Source organism: Lepidothrix coronata, unplaced genomic scaffold, assembly GCF_001604755.1.
Source record: "Lepidothrix coronata isolate B3197 unplaced genomic scaffold, Lepidothrix_coronata-1.0 Scaffold1, whole genome shotgun sequence".
NCBI classification, from domain to species: domain Eukaryota; kingdom Metazoa; phylum Chordata; class Aves; order Passeriformes; family Pipridae; genus Lepidothrix; species Lepidothrix coronata.
The window spans coordinates 14,584,351-14,602,783 of NW_016690181.1; the positions used below are offsets into that span (position 1 = coordinate 14,584,351).

Sequence of the window (18,433 nt, forward strand, 5' to 3'; positions counted from 1 at the left end):
AGGAGGGTTCTTTGGGATTGCAGTGCTGAGGTTGGCTGCTCCCTGCTCCGGGGGGTGCTCACACCTGGCTGCCACGAAGCGATGCGCTCTCCGCCCCTGCCGAGCTGTCACCTCGCCGTGCCATTCCCCCAGACCGCTCCACGAGGCCGTGAGACACCCACACGTGGTGTGTGCCACGGAGAGTGTATCAGCAGGTGAACTTTGTGTTGCAATCTGCATCCCGATGAACGAATGCTCGGGAATTTCCACGCTGCACAAAGTGAGCACCACGTTCTGGAACACGTCATGGATTCTGCGAAAATGTTTTTGTCCCTGGTACAATACGCTCCGTCTTCCTACTGCCAGAGGAAATGTATTTGTCCTTTAAGAATCCCTGTGCTCCTACAAACAATTTCTTGTTCAGAAAAAGGATACTCTAACATTAGACATCAAGTTTATTCCTTCGAGTTAAAGGCAAGTAGCAATTCCAGTAGTTCAACTGAGGCATTCATCTGTTAAATCTGAAGAGCTTACCTGAAAGCATTTTAGGCTGAGAAGAAAATTAAGGAAATTTTGGGTTTAAAGTGGGTTGTTTTGGGGTTTTTTTGTATTGTTTCTTTTTGTTTTGATGGGTGGGGGCTGGTTAGTTTCTTGTTTTGTTTTATTTTGATTTTGTTTTTTATTGTTATTGTCACCAAAACACATTCGTTAAGCTTTGTTGTACATAGCCATCCTTTTGGTCTAGGTATACATCAAGCTTCCTTGTATCCTAAGTATTGTTTTAAAAGGCATCTGCTAGCTGCAGTTTGTTGCATTTCCAGTTAATGCCAGTGTCAGTGTTGTTAGTTACACAAGTTGATTTGATTTTTGCATATGTTGTGTGGGAATGCTTTTGGGATGTTTGAGTATCAACACAGTGAGCACGGTGCTTACTTTCTCCAAATATTTGACCAAAGTCTCTCGTTTATTCTGCCTGCGTTATGCAATATAAATTTTCATAAGAATGGTACTTAGTAACTTGTGGGTTTTTTGCAAGATATAGCTTTACCCAGTGTCTCCTGAGAGCTACTGTGGCATTTGGTCAGTGTATCACAGACAAGACACACAGTAGCAAGGCAGTGAGCCTGCTAAGACACACATATTGTGCACTTATTTTACACGGGTGTATTAATAACTTCCTGTATGAGAAATACTTTAAAACTGATGTCATGTTTGCATGTGGGAATGTGTAACTTGTAATCATCCATTCCTAAGCAAGTCTGCAGGCTATGCCATTGTTCCCTTCCTTGACTCAACTCTCTAGGGTATAGAGTCACTCTACCTGGAACCTGAGCTTCCAATGCCAATCAATTCTCACTTGAGAGTTATTTTGGCAGAGTTATTTTGGCTGCCCAGCTATGGAGAACACTGCATGGCATCTGATATACAAATGCTGTTTCTAAAAATGGCTGGTACTGGCTTTGGAGTGCACCCAGTAATCGGTACCTATGTAATGTGAATTTAACTGAGAAACAATGAAAGCAGAGGCAAAAGTACTGATGCTGGGGTTGCTCTTCAGTGTAAGGTGCTGGCCTGTATCAGCACTAGGGAAGTGATTGCCCGCTGTACTCGGCACTGGTGAGGCCACACCTGAAATCCTGTGTCCAGTTCTGGGCCCCTCAGTTCAGGAAAGACACTGAGGTTCTGGAGCATCCCCAGAGAAGGGCAACAGAGTTGCAGAAGGATCTGGAGCACAAGTCCTATGAGGAGCAGCTGAGGGAGCTGGAGGTGTTTAGCCTGGAGAAAAGGAGGCTCAGGTGTGACCTTATTGCTCTCTACAACTACCTGAAAGGAGGTTGTAGCCAGGTGGGGGTTGGCCTCTTCTCCCAGGCAACCAGCAACAGGACAAGAGGAAATGGCCTCAGGCTGTGCCAGGGGAGGTTCAGGTTGGACATCAGAAAGAATTGCTTCACTGAAAGGGTGGTCAGGCATTGGAGTGGTGGAGTCACCATCCCCGAAGATGTTCAAGAAATGAGTGGACTTGGCATTTAGTGCCATGGTCTAGTTGACAAGATGGTGATTGGTCAAAGACTGGACTTGGTGATCTTGGAGGTATTTTCCAACCTTAATGGTTCTGTGAAAGCAAATGAAGGAACAGCACATTCAGTTTGTGTTCAGAACAATAAAAGGAAATCAATACCTATTTAACATAAAGTATCTTTAGAACATTTTGAAAGAAAAAAAAAGGGATAATGCTAAAAAGCATGGGTTTAAATTATTAAAATAAATGCAGAATAGAGGAAAAATTTCTGACAAGAATGAAATAATTTCTAAGGAAAGACATGGAAGGTTCTTACAGTTATTGTGGCACTGGGAGGCAGGGTTGATAATAGTCTAAAATTCTGCACTAATCCACAGAATGAACCAAATCATCTTTCCTATCTCAACTAGTACAATTCATATTTGACCTGCTTGTACTGTCACATATTAGGTAACCTTATGGATAGTGATCAGTCAAAGAGTCATGATTGTAGAATCATAGAATTATAGAATGGCTTGGGTTGGAAGGGACTTAAAGATCATGTTAGTTCCAACATGATCTTGTTGAAATTGTTGGATATAGCAGCTGCCTTTTGTTCAGTCTAAGCAGATTAATGCTCCTTTGGTTAGAGATGGATGAAACATCGACAAATGGTTGTCCCAGGGCTAAACCATGTGGCCAGTGAGTTGGAGGTATAATTGGGAGCAATTAATGTGACCTGCATGTGAAGGGGAAAGCAGCATAAGCACCATGGTACTGATTTGCACCAGGAGCTGCTGATCTTTGACAATTCCAGTAAGAAAGGCACTGGGCCTCTGTGAAGTATCATTTGAATTGCTATTTATTACAACCAGCACTATGAGGAAAGAGAGGATAGCACAGATAATCCTACAACCCTATACATGCTGGGAACCCTCAGCTGTGCAGCATCAAGTGGGCACAGAACCCATCCCTGGAAAAGAGTTTCCCATGTCAAGTGTTACAGGATTCTCTTGCAAGACAATAATTCTGTCCATTATTTCTACTGAGGAACGGAAAGGGTGTTGACATGGGAACATCTCGCTGCACTTTTGGATAAAGCCAAGGACCTGCAGATGGTGCAATCACTGGTACCAAGTGGGAGCTGCCTATAAACTCTCGGTATAATGGGCTACAAAGTTTATCCTGTGGCCAAGGGAGTTTGACAAAGCAGGTCTGAAGGCCAGGCAGCATATCACAGTCTGATTGTTATGTAGGTCGCTAACTCCTCCAAACACAGTGCTCTTGGGGCCAGGATCACCACAGGAGCCCAGCAGAGGAGGTGGCAAGGAGACATGACTGTCAGGAGAAAGACTCTAAAATGCAGTCTGAAAAGAAGCTATATTTGGACAGACAGTCTGGAAAGAAACCTGGAGCTTGAGAGAAAAGTAGTTTTCTTCTACTGTATTCAAAACTGGAGCAGAACTGGCTTATTGATTGTCAGTACTGGAATGGCACTAGAAAGGATTGATATCTCCTCTTAATAACTGACAGCCTGAAAAAAGTCTGATCACAAGGGTAGTAAGAACTCTGGTAATTTTTTAATCTGTGTAATTAAAGAGTCATGCCTATGGTGCTTCTCCAGGAACACATTTTGTGTCAGCCTTCCAAGTTTACATTTTGCTCTTGTTGAAATCACCTGCAAGGTGATTGGCCTTACTGGTGCCAGGTCAAGATTTATTCAACAGAGAATGCTTAGATGCTATAATGGTGGGGCTTATATACAATCACACAGAATCACAGTCAGCAATGTATTTCTGACTAATTTTTGTTAATTCATTTATATGACATTTTTTCATGTGTCTTCTACGCTTCATTAAGTGTTTTGTATTTTTCAGAATTTCGGTGTGCTAAAAGTGCTGAATAAAATACTGAAATCTTTGCTTATTTTCAGTAGTATCCTCTGAGTGGATGGAATATAAAGTTATTCCCTCTGGAACTCTTTTACATCTACATTACAAATCATATTGTTTCTTTTAAATGCCCATGACAACTTTTAATTTGATCTTATGAAAGGCCCATTGTCTAAACTTTGTATAAAATCCCACATGCAATACTTTTGGGCATACCCAAAGCGTTATGTTCTTTTGAAGCTATTGTGAAGGTCAAACCAAAATATTTGGTCTTTTTTTGAAAAGCCTTGGTATGTCAAGAAGGTTGGAGCTGACAACCGGGATCTGCCCGTGCCGGATAAGAAGTTTCATAAGTTAAACCAAGCAAAATTCTGTGTAGTGGAACAGAACAGAACGCAGCGGAACAAACCACCGGGGTCGGCAACTGGCGAGCGGTGAAAGCATTTATCCCTCCAGCCAAGCCCCGTGTGCCGGGGGCTCCTCCAGCGTCACTCCCCGGCCCCGCCGCGCCCCGGCCCTTCCCCCGCTCCCGGCGGCTGAGGAAGTCCATTGTGTCCGCGGCCCCCCCGCCCCCGACGGACATTTCTGGTGCGTTGAGCAAGTTCCCAGCCATGCCGCGCATTCCTGGGAAGATCGGGCGATAAGGGGAGGAAATGACGGAGAGTCACCCCAGCGCCACCACCCGTCCCCCGCGGCCCAGGGGCTCGGCCGCCCCCGCGTTGGGGCAGGACCCCCGGGCGGGGCCGGGCGGGCCGGGGGCGGGGCTGGCCCAGGTGAGGCGGGGCCGGGCCCGGGGCCGGTCCGAGCGCAGCGCCCGCCCCCCCGCGCGCCCGGCGGAAGTGAGCGCACGGCGGCGGGGCGGGGGGAGCCGCCCGCAGCCTGGAGCGCTCCCGGCGGGAGCCGCGGGACCGGGGGAATGGCCGAGGTAGGCGCGGGCAGCCCCCGCCGCCGCGGGTCGGGCCGAGCCGGGGACTCCGCGCTGTCCCTGTCCCGCCCCGCCGCGCTCCGCTTTGCTCCCCGCGCCCCGTGCCCCGCGCCGCCCGCTCCCCCCGGGGGTCGCCCCGCCGGGACCCTTCGGCCTCGGGGCGCTCCCGCTGCCGGCCTGGGCTCGGCCCCGGCCCCGGCGGCGGCCGGAGCTGCCCGCGCTGCCGGGCGGCACCTGCGGGCGGCGGGGCCCGGGGGTTGCGGTCCCCGCACGGCCCGTCCCGTCCCCGCCGCTCGGGGTCTGTGCGGGCTCTGCCTGCGGGACGTGCTGCCAGCGGGGAACTGCGCGTCTGGAGAGGCGCCGCTCCGGGCGCGGAGCCGTCCGGGGGAGCTGCCCGCGCCCCGCAGGTGCCGGAGGTGGTTTTTGGACCCGAGGTGAAGTCTCCGGGGTGCGGGGAGCTGTCACCGGCACGGGGCAGGGAGCCTGGGGAGGCTCGCCCTGCATAGGGGGCACCTTGGCGGTCGCTGGAAGAACGCACCAGGTTTACATTTCCTTTTCTTCGTCTCCTTGTTGGCTTTTGAGGGGGTTCGCTTGCCCCGGGTTGGTGCGTTACTGTGGTTTCAGAGAAGTTGGATGTTTACAAAGCTGATCCTTAAACAGCTCTGCTGTTTCCTTCGGGAGCTTTTCCGAATTACTAGTGATGGATGAAAGTGCGTGACTGGCTTACTGTTCTTGACTCGATGGAGTTTATTATTCTGCATCAACACAATAAAAACGGTATACCTGCACCTTTGTTAGCACAAGTAACCTCCCAGTCCTGCTATGCTGTTTTTGGGAAAAGGATGTGGCGTAAGATGCACTCAAAAGAAAAGTTTGGAATTAAAAAAAGATGGTTTTCCTAGTCATTGTATTACTTATTGTAAGTGTGATGCTAGAGCATAGCACAAACTGATTTGGGGTAGAGGAGAGTTGCAGAGGTTTTAAATAAGAACCTTGCGTGTTTAATGCAGATCTCTTTCCAAACGGAACTGAAAATTCAAGAAAAAACGTGTGATGTTTGTACAAGATATTGTGCAATATTCGTTTAGAATATAATCTGTGTTCAGGAGTGGTAGTGGTGGATGATTTATGAAGAATCCAAAGGGGAAGCAGAAATGGGGCAGGGGAAATGAAATCAGACACACAAAAGTATTTTGTTAGTTGGCTTTGTTGTCTTTGAAGGCAATTGTGCCCTTCATTCCCCTGACACTGAGAGTGGGCCTGGAAAAAACTTTTATTATGTATCTGGGAGAAAGAGAAGTTGCTTAAATTGAGATCACTTAAATTGGAGATCACTTAGCATATTTGTGGGAGGGGGGAAAAGGGACTATAATTGCCACCAAGTTCTGTTGTTTGTGTTTTGGGGTTGTGTTTTTTGTTCTAAAAGCGAGTTGAAGCAAAGCTAGTAAGAGAAAGTGGGCAGTGAAAGAAAGTTGCATAGAAGATAAAGGCACTGAGAGAAAACACGGAGAGACTGACAAATACTTGAAGTAAAATACCCTTTTGAGGACAGGACCACAAACTAGGCAACTAATAGGTTATTTAGAGTCCCATCTTCTTAAATGGTGTACTGTATTTGAATTTTCTTTTATGTTCAAATGTCCTTTACATTCTTTTACATCTCTTAAAGATGATTGTTTTTAAAAAGTACATGGGAGATGTCAAAAAAGATTTAAAATTTTGACTGATTTAATAAAATAGATTTGCCCTTCTTGATTACAATGCAACAGTAATCCTGATTTAGATACTTGAGGTTCCTCTCTCCTTTGGGTTATTATTGTCATTGTTTAGAACTCAAACATAAATGTTCATCAGTATAGGTAATCAGTGTATTTAAATTGATTATTTAGTTATTTTTATCTGATTTGAGTATCACTCTGTGTCATAACAAAGATAATTGAATGCCTTAAGTAGAAAATGATGCACTTCAAAATGTCAAGTAAAAAAATATTTTCCGAATTTGCGTTCCTTTGTTTCTTACTTCTCAAACTAAGTTGAAACTGATGATATTTCTTATCCGGTGCTGCTATTATATCTGCTGTCTAGCTGGAGAAACTTGGATTACATTGTTTTAGAAATAAAAATTCTGAGATGATGTTTTGGAGCTTTTTTTTTTTTTGTCGTGTTAGACTTTTATGTGGGATCAAAACCAGACCAGTATGGGATTATTTAGAAAAATGAATGCTAGATTTGAATTTTATTTGAGCAGGATTGTGTATAGTTTGCCTTTAAACTCCTAAAGTATCTTTAGGCTGACTTATGGGAGCTTTAAAAATTGCAGTAAATTAGTACTGGTAGGTAGGCCAGTGTAAATATAATGCTAACATGACTAGAATTCATAAAATATAGTACATGTTTTAAGGTCAGCCTTAATGACATTCAGATGATGACGTTCCATTTTTTTATTTTAGAAGTATTGTCTTTTAGTGTTTACAGTCAGTGCAGAAATTACTTGGTATTTGTTTATTTTTAGAATAGTACAACAAACTTAAAAATGAGGCAGTACAGCACAAATGCAAATTGTTTGCTTCGTGGAAGTGTAATTGTAAACATGTTGCTCCATGTGAAGCAGAAGATGTGGATGTGTGACTAATTACCAGAACCAGAGTTCAGTTTTTATCAACAGTGGTCAATAAAATCAGTCATCTAAAGAGCATCATCCAGCCTCTTTGTAGGCGAGGAGGTCACGGTGAAGTCAGTTTCTGCAGAAGAATGATGAAGTTGTTTCCAGACATGGAAGGGAAGGAGGAAATGTTTCAAAGCGTTCCAGTAATGATAAACCTCACTCAAGCTATAGAAGTTTCAGAATAAAATGCTTTCCTCAAAGCTCACATTCAGAAAAAGCTATGAGAAATATTACTTTAATCTGTACCTTAGTCTGTACCTTAGAAATGCCACCTGACATTATTTCCTTAGATTAAGTTTAGTTTGTTCCAAGCGATGGTCACTTGTGAGTGCTTTCATAGAAGAGATTGAAATCCAGGGCAAAGGTATGTTTGCATGTTTCATGTAACTTGTAATTTGAAGTTTACAAACAAACCATCACTTACAAAAGCCCAGCCACAGTTGGAAACTTGCAGTACGTAGTGTGTGAGGGCCTCATGGTATTTGTGCTGAGAGGATATTCCTGGTTCCCGTCTGGAGATTGGGCAGTGCATGATGATCTAGAGTAAATAATTTAGCTAGTAGGTTTCGATATTGTAGTTGATATTTTTAGGAGGTGCATTTAGAACAGGTCATCAACAACTGATGTGATTTTCTGCTTAGATTGTAGTCACAGTGAAGAGCAGAGCATGGTGGCAGTGCTGAGTTATGAGGCGAGTGCTGAAAGTTTAGATGAGTTCAGCATGCGGCTGGACAATTTGTGGATGAAAAAGTTCATCAGGAGTCTTAATCTTAGAGAAGTTACCTCAGGATTCAGGAAGTACTTCAGTGGCAAATCAGTGGGGACTAGAAGGGTATTTTGAGGAAGTGTCATTACATGCTTGTCTTGGTTTAGGTTTTTCCCATTTGCATTTCTGAAGCCACCCTTAGAGACAAGATAAGGATGAGATGAACCTTTGGTCTGACAGGGTGTAGCCACCCTATTCAGTTTTCTACCTGCGTATTGTTAAAAAAAAAACCAAACAAAAACAAAACCCAAACAAAGCCCTGTGATCATTGAATCAGTACATGTAATAAGCACTTAGTATTTTCTAATGGATAAAGCAAAAAGGTACATGTGAATTGTGTGTTTGTTCTGTCAATTAATAATCAGCAATTCTGCTTCATAGTTCTATGAATGCGAGGTTTGTTGACTGAGAAGCATCTGCTGGTTATAACTGAAACTTTGCAAGTTTCCTGCCTGAGGGGAAACTCATCTGCTGAAGCAAGTGGTGGAAATAATTTGGCTACTGCAGCAGAATCGCATTTGGTTAGACTGGTAGGGTGATACTAATACAGTGATACAGACTTAAACCTGGGCCAGAGCTGTGGTGTCAGTGTTTCATCTCAGTGCGTGTTTTTGATTATGTTTGGTTGAAGGTGTGTACTATGCCCTGCTGCACAGGGAGTAAAATTGTGGTGGAGGGTTGTTTTCATCTCCCTGTGTTAACAGCCACTGTACCTTGCATCATGAACTTCCTGCAGATGGCTGCATTTTGAATGTTTTGTGACATCAGGAGGATATCTGCAGGGCTTACTTCAGCCATGTAACTTAAGAAAAAATGTGTTTTAACATGGTCCTCTGTCTATGCTGTAGAACGTTATAAACCTATATGAAAGTTGTTTGGGCATTGCTGCCTGGATAAAGCCCTGAGCACCCTTGTCACCTTCTCATAGCTGACCCTGCTTTGAGCAGGTAATGAAACTAGAGACCCCCACCAAGGCCCCTCCCAGTCTTAATTGTTCCACCAAAGTGAAATTCCAGAATAAAGTTACTTTGCAAATCAGGGATTACTGCACCGATTATTTAGCTGGGGAATCAAAATATTTAAATAGAAATGGAAGAATAGAAAAAACCAAAACACCTAAGCCAGTAGCTAACGTTGACTCTGTATTAAATATTTTGTGTTGCGTGAGTGTTTTCAAGAACCCTTTGCAAAGAGGGGTTGGTGGGAAAAATAGGGAATAGTCAGGGTGACATGGAAAAAAGCACAACTTCAGAGGTGTCTGTAAAGCAAGAGAACCAGTAAAAAGTTTGTAAAGCCAACTTTTGAAACACGGGGAGTGCAATTGAAAGTATTATTCTGTAAGGAGAAACATTGCAACAGTACTAGAATTCTTAGCCTTTGTCAAACAATGCTGGTAATAAGCTTGGCTGTAAGGCATGGAAAAAAAAAATCTTGGCCCAGTACATCAGAATGAAACAGCCTGAGATGCCATCAGTTTGATTATTGCTTTTTTCTGGTACCTGCATCAAGACAATACTGGGCAGGAACAGAATAGCAGGTGTGCTGCTAGAGAGCTGAGAACAGAAGAGGGAGAAATATAGGGAGGCAAAGGTTGATGAGAGTTCTGCAGCTGATGGAACTGATGCCAAGTTTCCTGTTGATTTGTGTCTTCACAAATTGGCTTTAAGGACTTCTTACCACAGTTCAAGTATTTATAAAGATTATCCTGCTAATAAATCTGCAGTGTCCAGTAATATGAGCACACGCTACAGTTTTCTTCTAGCTGTGACACCCAGTGTTCTTGGCGGAGTCTGGCTGCTTGCTTTTATAACACTTATATAGAATTTAAGACCCCCATCTCTTTAACAGACTTAAATGAAATGGTGATTGGATTCAGAATTTGAGGGGAGGAGTATAACAGCACAAATATGCTGGATAAGCTTGCAAACCTGCGGTGGCAAATCTGGATGTATCCACATCTACTGATGGAATGGCTTGCAGGGGCTAATGATGCAAATGCCTGGTTCCAGAAGGGGAAGAGTACTTTGTGGCAATGGAAAACACATGATCTGTAGGTAGCTGTGGCTGCCTACACTGAGGTTTGGCTGGAACATCATGACAGATGCTTGTTGGAACATTGATCAAAAACTCCAGATTCTACAGTTAAAAAGTATGCCATATAAAATAATGGTCCTCTGCACAGTGTCCTGCATGAAAATCGATTTCAGTAGAACACTTCATAAGCTTTTATAAGCACTGAAAGAGCAGGGGGTGTATTTTTCAAGGGATTTGCTGCTGATGTTGAAAGATCTTGAAGTTGGAGGCTTCCTGTTCTAGTGCTAGAAACATCCTATTCTTGCCTAGCCTTCAAGATCAAAGGTTTTGTGATGAAATTTCAAAATCAAAGTTGAGAAGCAGTTCCTGCTTTGGTATTTATGAGCTGAATGATTTGAGTAAAACAAATGAATTGAGTGTTGGTTCAGAGTTTGTGCCCAGTTAAAAATTGCACCTGTATTTAAGCTAGTGAAATTTAATTTGAAGGTTCTGTAGATGTGACATGAAACAAAATAGATTCAATCTTCTGGTTAACTGTCTTAATCTCATGTGTAAGGGGGCACTTTCTAATTTTTCTAAATGACTGGATTAAAGAAGCTACTAAGTTTTTAGTGGAAAGATAGCATGTTAGAACTATATAGCTTAAACACTGATCTTTCGGAAGTGCATGTGTACACATGATTGAGAAACTTCCAATTTACATTTAACAGTATTTTAAAAGAATAACAGCCTTACTTCAAGAAGTCATGGCATGAATATCTGTTCATTTTTTTTTCTCTGTTTGTAGCAATTTGAGTGCATCTGGCAGAGAGGGCTTTTGAACATCAAAGTGCTTCTGATTTTTATTTTTTTTTCTTGCTAAGGAGTTTTCCTGCTGTGGCAAATGTCTCGCTATGAATTCCTTTGCAGATGGTTAGTACTTTCCACAGTATATTACTGCTGTCGTAGTTTGCTAAGTTTTCCCTGGTATCCCATAAAGCTGCTGCTGTCTCTGGTATGCAGGCAAGATTTGTTAATTCTTAAGTTAGCTGTCGTTCCATGTTAGGCAAATGCCTCAAATATTTTTATTTTTTTTTGTAAGTAATGGCAAAATAACTTCAAAGTTACTGTGAAAATTGCACTTGTTTTGAGGAAGCTTTGGCTACTGTATGCCAGGGCATTACTTTATAAGGAATGCAGGAAATGGCCTGACTTGTTATCGTTGCTTCTGTATTTAGTGCTTGGACTCCAGGGAATTCATGTGCACCGATTTGTGATAACTATAAAGTACTTCTTGTGAATAAATTACCAAATAATATGTTCTGTTCCTGCATAGCACTAGAACAAATTATAAATAGAATATTACAAGCTATGGGTTTTTTTTGAGGAGAAAATTGTGCAACTCATCTTAAGTAGAGAAGAATGTTAACATGTACATGAGCATATGGTGAGATTACCTCTGCTTAAGGTAACAGGATTTATGTCTAACAAATTCATCCCTGGATCATTAAGATAGGAAACTAATTTACATTTTGGGAGTCTTTGTCCTGGTAGAGGTGGAATGTCCTGTATTGGTTCCCCTGAAGTTTCTTACCACAGACCTATAAATTCCTTATTGGGAAAAAATCCATTTTATGTATTTGCTAAGTTAGTATACGTGTAATTTTTTTTTAATGTAAGCCACTGTAAATGAAAATCTGGTTTGAAATTAATTACCATTCCATGCAGAGGCTTTGATCTGAAGGAGATGATTGGACATCTTGTAGTTTCTTGGTTCTTGATATTAATAAAGTTTTGTTGCTGCCTTTTTTTTTAAGTGCATTTTACTCCTTTGAAATAACGAATGGTGTGCAATACTCAAAATTACATAGCAATACACAGGTACTTGAGTGATATAAAATTAACTTTAGACTCTAAACACGTTTATCTAATATTGTCACCAATTTTTTGCTTTTATGGAAACTCTGCTAGGCTGGAGCCTGTAAACTCATGTCTGATCACAACTGGTCAAATGGTTAAAGGAGAATTTGCCTGAAGTTAATGAAGTCTCACTGCAATAGACAGATTATCCTTCATCTAGGCTGCAGATAAATTGGGTGGTTGAGATTTTAGACCCGCTTTTAAACAAAGCAGGCAGTATTGGTGAGGTATGGCTAGAGCAGCGTAAATGTGGTGACTTCATACAAAGTATGAATGTGTCTGTTTAATTTCAACTTTAGGGGAGAAATATGTGGTGTAGCAGATTATAACAGAAATTCATAAGTGATAAAACAATCTCTTCAATTGCTTCTGGCTTTCATTGAAAAGAAATGAAATGTTTCTCACATTCTTTGAGTGCTTGGCAAGAGTAGTGCTCTTGAAGGTGAATAGATTGGCAGCTGAAAACTGATTATTACTGTTACTTAAAATAGCGTGCAGCAGTCGAGATGAGAACAATCCTGACTCTCTAAGGATTACTGCTAGGTCTTCTGATGACCTCCACTTGTTGCAAACTTCTGATGAGTTCCTGTGGCACAGTCAGTAATGGTTCAGGCTTCTGGAATTTGAACTGAAACATAGTCTTCTGAGTGAGAGGAGTTCCCTGCTGATAGATGGTCTTAATGGAATTTGCCCTTCTGTTTGCAAATATTGGAGAAGTTTAAATTCTACTCACTCTCTGCTTTGAACTTGGATGGCTACAAAGTGAGAGGTTCAAAGCTAAGCTGAACTTACATGAAAATGTTAACTGGCGAGGTGTAGTTAGCATTTAAAAGAAGGTCTATCGGTATTTTAATCATGCTTATGCCTAGGGAGGGAGCTTTTCTTCTTCTGATGTGTTGTGTGGATTTACTGCTTAAAACTGGCATGCAAATAGTTTTTACCGAAACTATTGCAATTTTATCAGATTTTTTATCATTTTTTAAAATCTTCGAAATGTTTGAAAAAACCTGCAGTCTACTTATAAAATGTGACAGAAATTTATACACTGATTTGATTCTAGAAATTTCCCAAGGACAGGACTTAAATACAGCAATCAAGTTAAGTATATGTATGCTGATGAGGCTGCCTTGCAAAAATAAAAACTAAAATCCCATTTTTCAGATAACCGCTAATAATAATCTTCTATCTTGAATGCTGGAAGCCACTGACAGAAATACAGCACTGTTAATGTAAAATTGTCAAATAAACAAGCAGTTGTTGAGTGATTGGGATTCTCTGGATGTTATGAATGAATGTGCTGTGATAGCTGTGCACCATGTTTCTGAGTGCTAAGGAATGTATGTTTATCTGCAGTTGTGACTTTGTGGAACAGTGACTCCTTGTGAGTAGGAGACTGCTTGGCAATATGGAGAGCAAGGCTGTTGATTTCAGCACAAAAATAAGGCTTCCTAATTTTTTAAAGACCTGGTTTTTGTTGTTGTAATTATCAAGCAGCACCAGAATGCACTGATAATCTTCAGAGTTGTGGCCCAAACAGTTCTAAATAGTCTCAGAAAGTATGATCCTATTTTAGTTTTTTAAATAAAATTCAGAAAAATGTCCCACTGCTATTGAGAATTGTTAGGCAACAGCAAGACTATGAAAACTGCACTTACCTCATGCTGCTGCTTCTTGGAAAAAGCAGGTAGGAATTATTGAGAGGACTTCACAAGTCAGGGTGTCCTTGCATCTGAAAATTTGACATAGCAATTTTAACCATCCGTAAGTTAATAAAGAGATTAAAGCCTGCTTGGCTTTCTAGGCAGTCTGGGAAGTTGGTGTCAAGTATATTAGACTTCTTGTTAGGATGTTATCTGTGGCTAGTAGGCTTAGACCATCTACAAAGTGTTCTGTATATCTTTAGGAGGAGGTTTAGTATGACTGCCCTGCTAACAGGAGCATAGTAAATAATTGAAGGCCACAGCTGTGCTATTAATGGGACCAGAGATCTGCACTATCTATAAAGGAACTCGACAAAAGGGTTTGGGTTTTGTTTGGTTGTTTTTTTTTTTTTTTTTTTTTATTGATTCCCTGATTGGGTTAAACACTCAGCTCTGCAGATAGCCAGTAGAGAGAACTTCATCCTAAAGGCAATATTTATGGCTTAATGTTTGTCAAACTCTGCAGCTTAGTATATTGTTCAGAAAGAATCTGGTGTCTGCTTTTTTCTGTAGACTTAGTCTGTGTTGAACATTTATATAATTATCCTATGGCATGGATACATACCTGTGACCTCCTAAGCTTCTCATTAAGACTTTATGCCCCAAGACTTCAGCTGTGTGATTTTTCAGGGTTTTACTTTGTTAATCTGTCATTGTTTCAGTCTTTCTGGAGACACCCTCTTTGGTTTGAATCTTGTCTTGGTACCTGTAATATCATTTCTGTTTTAATTTTGCTTTGTGAAGGGTTTCACTTGATTATGTCTTCAGACTTAGCTGAAATGTGTAGAACTTCTTATAAACATGTCTGTCCTTCACACTATGAGCCATTGAAATGAAGCAGATAAAACAAAAACTTGGCCAGTCTTAAAGAATTTAGAGAATCTGTTGAGAATCTTGCTATCCATGTGGGGAATACAGAGAAATACCATCACTTTGTTTGAAGCACATATCTCTGATTTGATTCAGGGAGGGAAAAAAAAACCCAGCCCAAAATCCAGACCCTTCTGATGGGTGTGAATACAAGGGAGCATAAAGAGTTTAGTTATCTACATTGTTTGCTGCAGAGAACTCTTAATTTGTAGATCATTGCATGACTTAAAACTCAGGATGATTTGCATCTGTAGGGCTCATCCAATTCAGTGAAACTGTGTTTTAATGAGGATTGCTGATTATGTAAGCCTCCTAGCAGAAACTCATTATTCTTGATTTTTATCTTGCTACTTGATATGCACACTAGCTGTTGCTGAAGACATCTTATCTCCTGGGCTCAGCTCTGACCCAACTCTGTGCAAAAGCTGTACAATAAAGCAGAAGTAACACTGAAAAACAACACAGTTCTTGTGGTTATCTCTTACAAGATTATTTTAATAAAGAGGCATAGATACTGTGGTGAATATGGGAAGTTTTATCGTAGTCCTAAGCACAAGACTGGAATTGTAGAAAGGTAAGATGTCATTTTCGTGGTGGTGGCCCTAAGCAAAAGTGACCTTTCAGAGTTTCTTCCTTTACCTAGTAGTGAATGACACTTCCTTAAGGGGCTGTTAAAGAGATTACTCAATGAGCAGCTCTACTTAAATAGCTCCATTTGCTTGTCCAAGAAATAGCATTTCATAAGCATTATTTTTCTTGTTAAGAGGGTAAAGTACAATATTTTCCAAAGGAAGAGAGGTCCTTCAGTGTCATTATGACCATTATAATCATGGTACAGCAGTCTGAAAGGTCTGTTGTTTTTGTAATCTGTTGAAGTAAGCTGGAAGTCCTCTTGATAATGTGCTTTATCAATGCTAGATATTTGTATAGTCTTTAGAATGATTTCTACTTCCAAGATTGCACCTGTGTAATTGCTCAAATCTGAAAACCACTAGGTACCTGAAGGGGAGCTTCTCTGTTTTGGGTTTAGTGGTGCAAAAAGAAACCAAGTAATTATTAGTATTTACCAGTGGGTAGAGTAAGAAAAATAAATGGGTCTTGCATAATTCAAAGACTGTGGATTTACTTCTGTGGCTTCCTTTTAAGTTTGACACCCCTCAGACAAATGAAAATTGGTCTCTTGAAAATTTTATGTCCTGGGTTTCTGCAGGGCATATGCGGCCTTGTCAGTTGGTGATGTATGACATGATTTCTTCTCTACGTTTCTAATGTTTCATTTCCTTTTAGGTCTGCTAGATCTATTCTGAAGCCAAGAGTAGACAACCAGGGGAGTGTTGCTGCCTTAATTGGACACCTGCTCTTGCGGCATGGCCCAGATATCCAGCAGCAATGGGTTCAAACAGCGCTCGTCGCCTTCTCTGTCGGCCGCAAGGTCAAAAGACGTGGACAAAGAGGAGGCATTGCAGATGGAAGCTGAGGCATTAGCCAAGATGCAGAAGGAAAGAGGTGTAGCTGGTAATAAACAAACCTTTCATTCGTTAAGCAGCCCCAGACAAAAAGCACAGCCTCATAACAAACAGGACCATGATCTCATGGTGTTTCCAGAGTCTGATGCCAAGAGCATGGAAGATAAACTAAGTACCATTGACATAGAGAAGCTTACACATGCTGAACTAGAGAAACTGCTGCTGGATGAAAATTTTGAATCTAGTAAAGTACCTACATTACCAGCAAGTCCTATTTTGAGCCCATCTTTGTCTTCGCAATTTTATCTTGGGCCTGCGGGTCAGAGGAGACAGTGGACACCTGGGATACCAGCACCTGTGACATGCACTTTACCTCCTATTTACACCTCAGCTTCTTACACAAAACAGACTGGTGTCTTTCACAACGGATTCCATCCAAGTATGTCGTCCTATCCCTCCAGAGAGCCTATTTATCTTGGTCTTCCAAGACAGTCACAATACATTTCATACCCATTGGCAGCTACCACACCTTTCCATCCACAAAGAAGCCTACCTATATATCCTCCAGTACTCACACCAGAAATGGCAAAAGTATTTGACAAAATTGCAAGCACTTCAGAATTTCTGAAAAATGGGAAGTCGAGCACAGACCTGGAAATGACTGCTATAAAGTCTGCAGTTTCTAACCTGCCAGCCTCGGAAAGCTGTGGGGATGTTAGTAAATTTGACTGGTTAGATTTGGATCCCCTAAGTAAACCGAAAGTGGATAGTGTGGAGACTTTAAATAAAGCAGAGAATGATGGAGAGAGGGCTTCAACTATGACTGCTGAAGATCCATGGGAGGCTGTGCTGTTAGAAGAAAAGCTGTTAGTAAATTGTCACCTGGAAAGAAAAGTTAATGGGAAATCTTCTGGAGCAACAGTCACAAGGAGCCAGTCCTTAAACATGCGAACAACTCCACTTGCAAAGTCACAGGGCCAAACATCACAGGTATGTAAATTGGTATCTTTAAATTGCAGTACAGTAGTCAAGATTAATCACAATATTTAAAGACACTTTAAGGTCTGGGTTTGTTTTGTTACTTGGCTTGAGCAGTGTCCAGATACTGTGATCTTATGGCATATGTATTAGTGCTATTCAGAAAATTGAACGTTACTACTGAATTATCTCCAAAATAACTCTGCCCTTGTGTAACATTTCCACGTTTACTGAGGAAATTGCTGTTTTTCAACACACTCCTATAAGAAATGGAAATAAGATTTAGAACAATTAAGTATTTAAATCCTATTGATAAATATTTAAATTTTATGAGTAGTTCACCTGATACTGCAAAATAAAAGGATGGTGAGTTAAGAACTGAAAATTTTATCTTGAGCAGCCTTTATTTTGATTTTGAAAAAAACAAAAATTTTTTTTCCTTATATTTGAACCTTTCAGCATTTTTTTTGGTTTTATTTTATTTTAGAAAAGGTAGCATGGATAGGTGGCATAGTCAAAGATCTTTTCTGCTTTCCTAGTGTCACTTGCAGCCTTTTACGGGACCACTTTGGTAGGCAGAAAGCTTTCCTTCTGTGCAAGAATGCTAGAGAACTTTTTGGTTATACTGTCTTGGATGGTGGGATGCCTGTTGGGTCAGAAACACTGTACTTGTGTTCTGGAAGAAGGGAAACCATCTTTGTGTGATGTTACTTTTATCAGGCAGGGCAAATAGGTGACTTCTGCTCTAGGATCAGGATCACTTCAATGAAATATTCAAGACAAAACTGTCAACAGGGGCTTTAGTTATGACACTCATATCTTTGGACATTGAGCAGATGCAGTTTGTGTCAAAACTAAAGTGTGTAGCAGGTGATCAATACTGTCACAATCTCATCTGGTTAATTATGCCCCCATAAGTGCCTCCTGTTGTTTTCCAAGTCCAGTAAATGACTGTAGATTATTTAACTTTTCCTATATTTTTAAATTCTTTCTGTGATAATTCCATCATAAAACAAGACATTAGTCAGCTCACTAGAGAATACTTCTGGGGTTTTATTTGTTTGGGTGTTTTTTTTGGTAGAGAGAGAGTAGAAAGACTGAAGGAAAAGACTTCAGTGGAAGAGCCAGCACCCTGGCAAGGATGGTAATGGCAGAAAAAAATTGTACTTGTAGAAGCTGATTAGAGAGGGAGGAGTAAACTATTTGTTTGCCTTGGAGACGTTGGATTGCAGCTGTTTTGAATCTTAGGTATTGTCTTTC

General features: G+C 41.2%; 1 protein-coding gene across 2 annotated transcripts in view; it reads left to right on the forward strand.

Moving 5' to 3' along the window:
- Positions 1-4,705: 4,705 nt before the first annotated feature.
- Positions 4,706-18,433, forward strand: part of PIK3C2A (phosphatidylinositol-4-phosphate 3-kinase catalytic subunit type 2 alpha) — a 51,435-nt gene continuing 37,707 nt past the window's right edge. For both annotated transcript variants that reach the window (XM_017811586.1, XM_017811593.1), the window contains exons 1-2: positions 4,706-4,795; positions 16,017-17,185. In XM_017811586.1, coding sequence (XP_017667075.1) covers positions 16,097-17,185 — 1,089 coding nt within the window. In that variant the 5' untranslated portion in view covers positions 4,706-4,795; positions 16,017-16,096. The remainder of the gene's footprint in view (positions 4,796-16,016; positions 17,186-18,433) is intronic.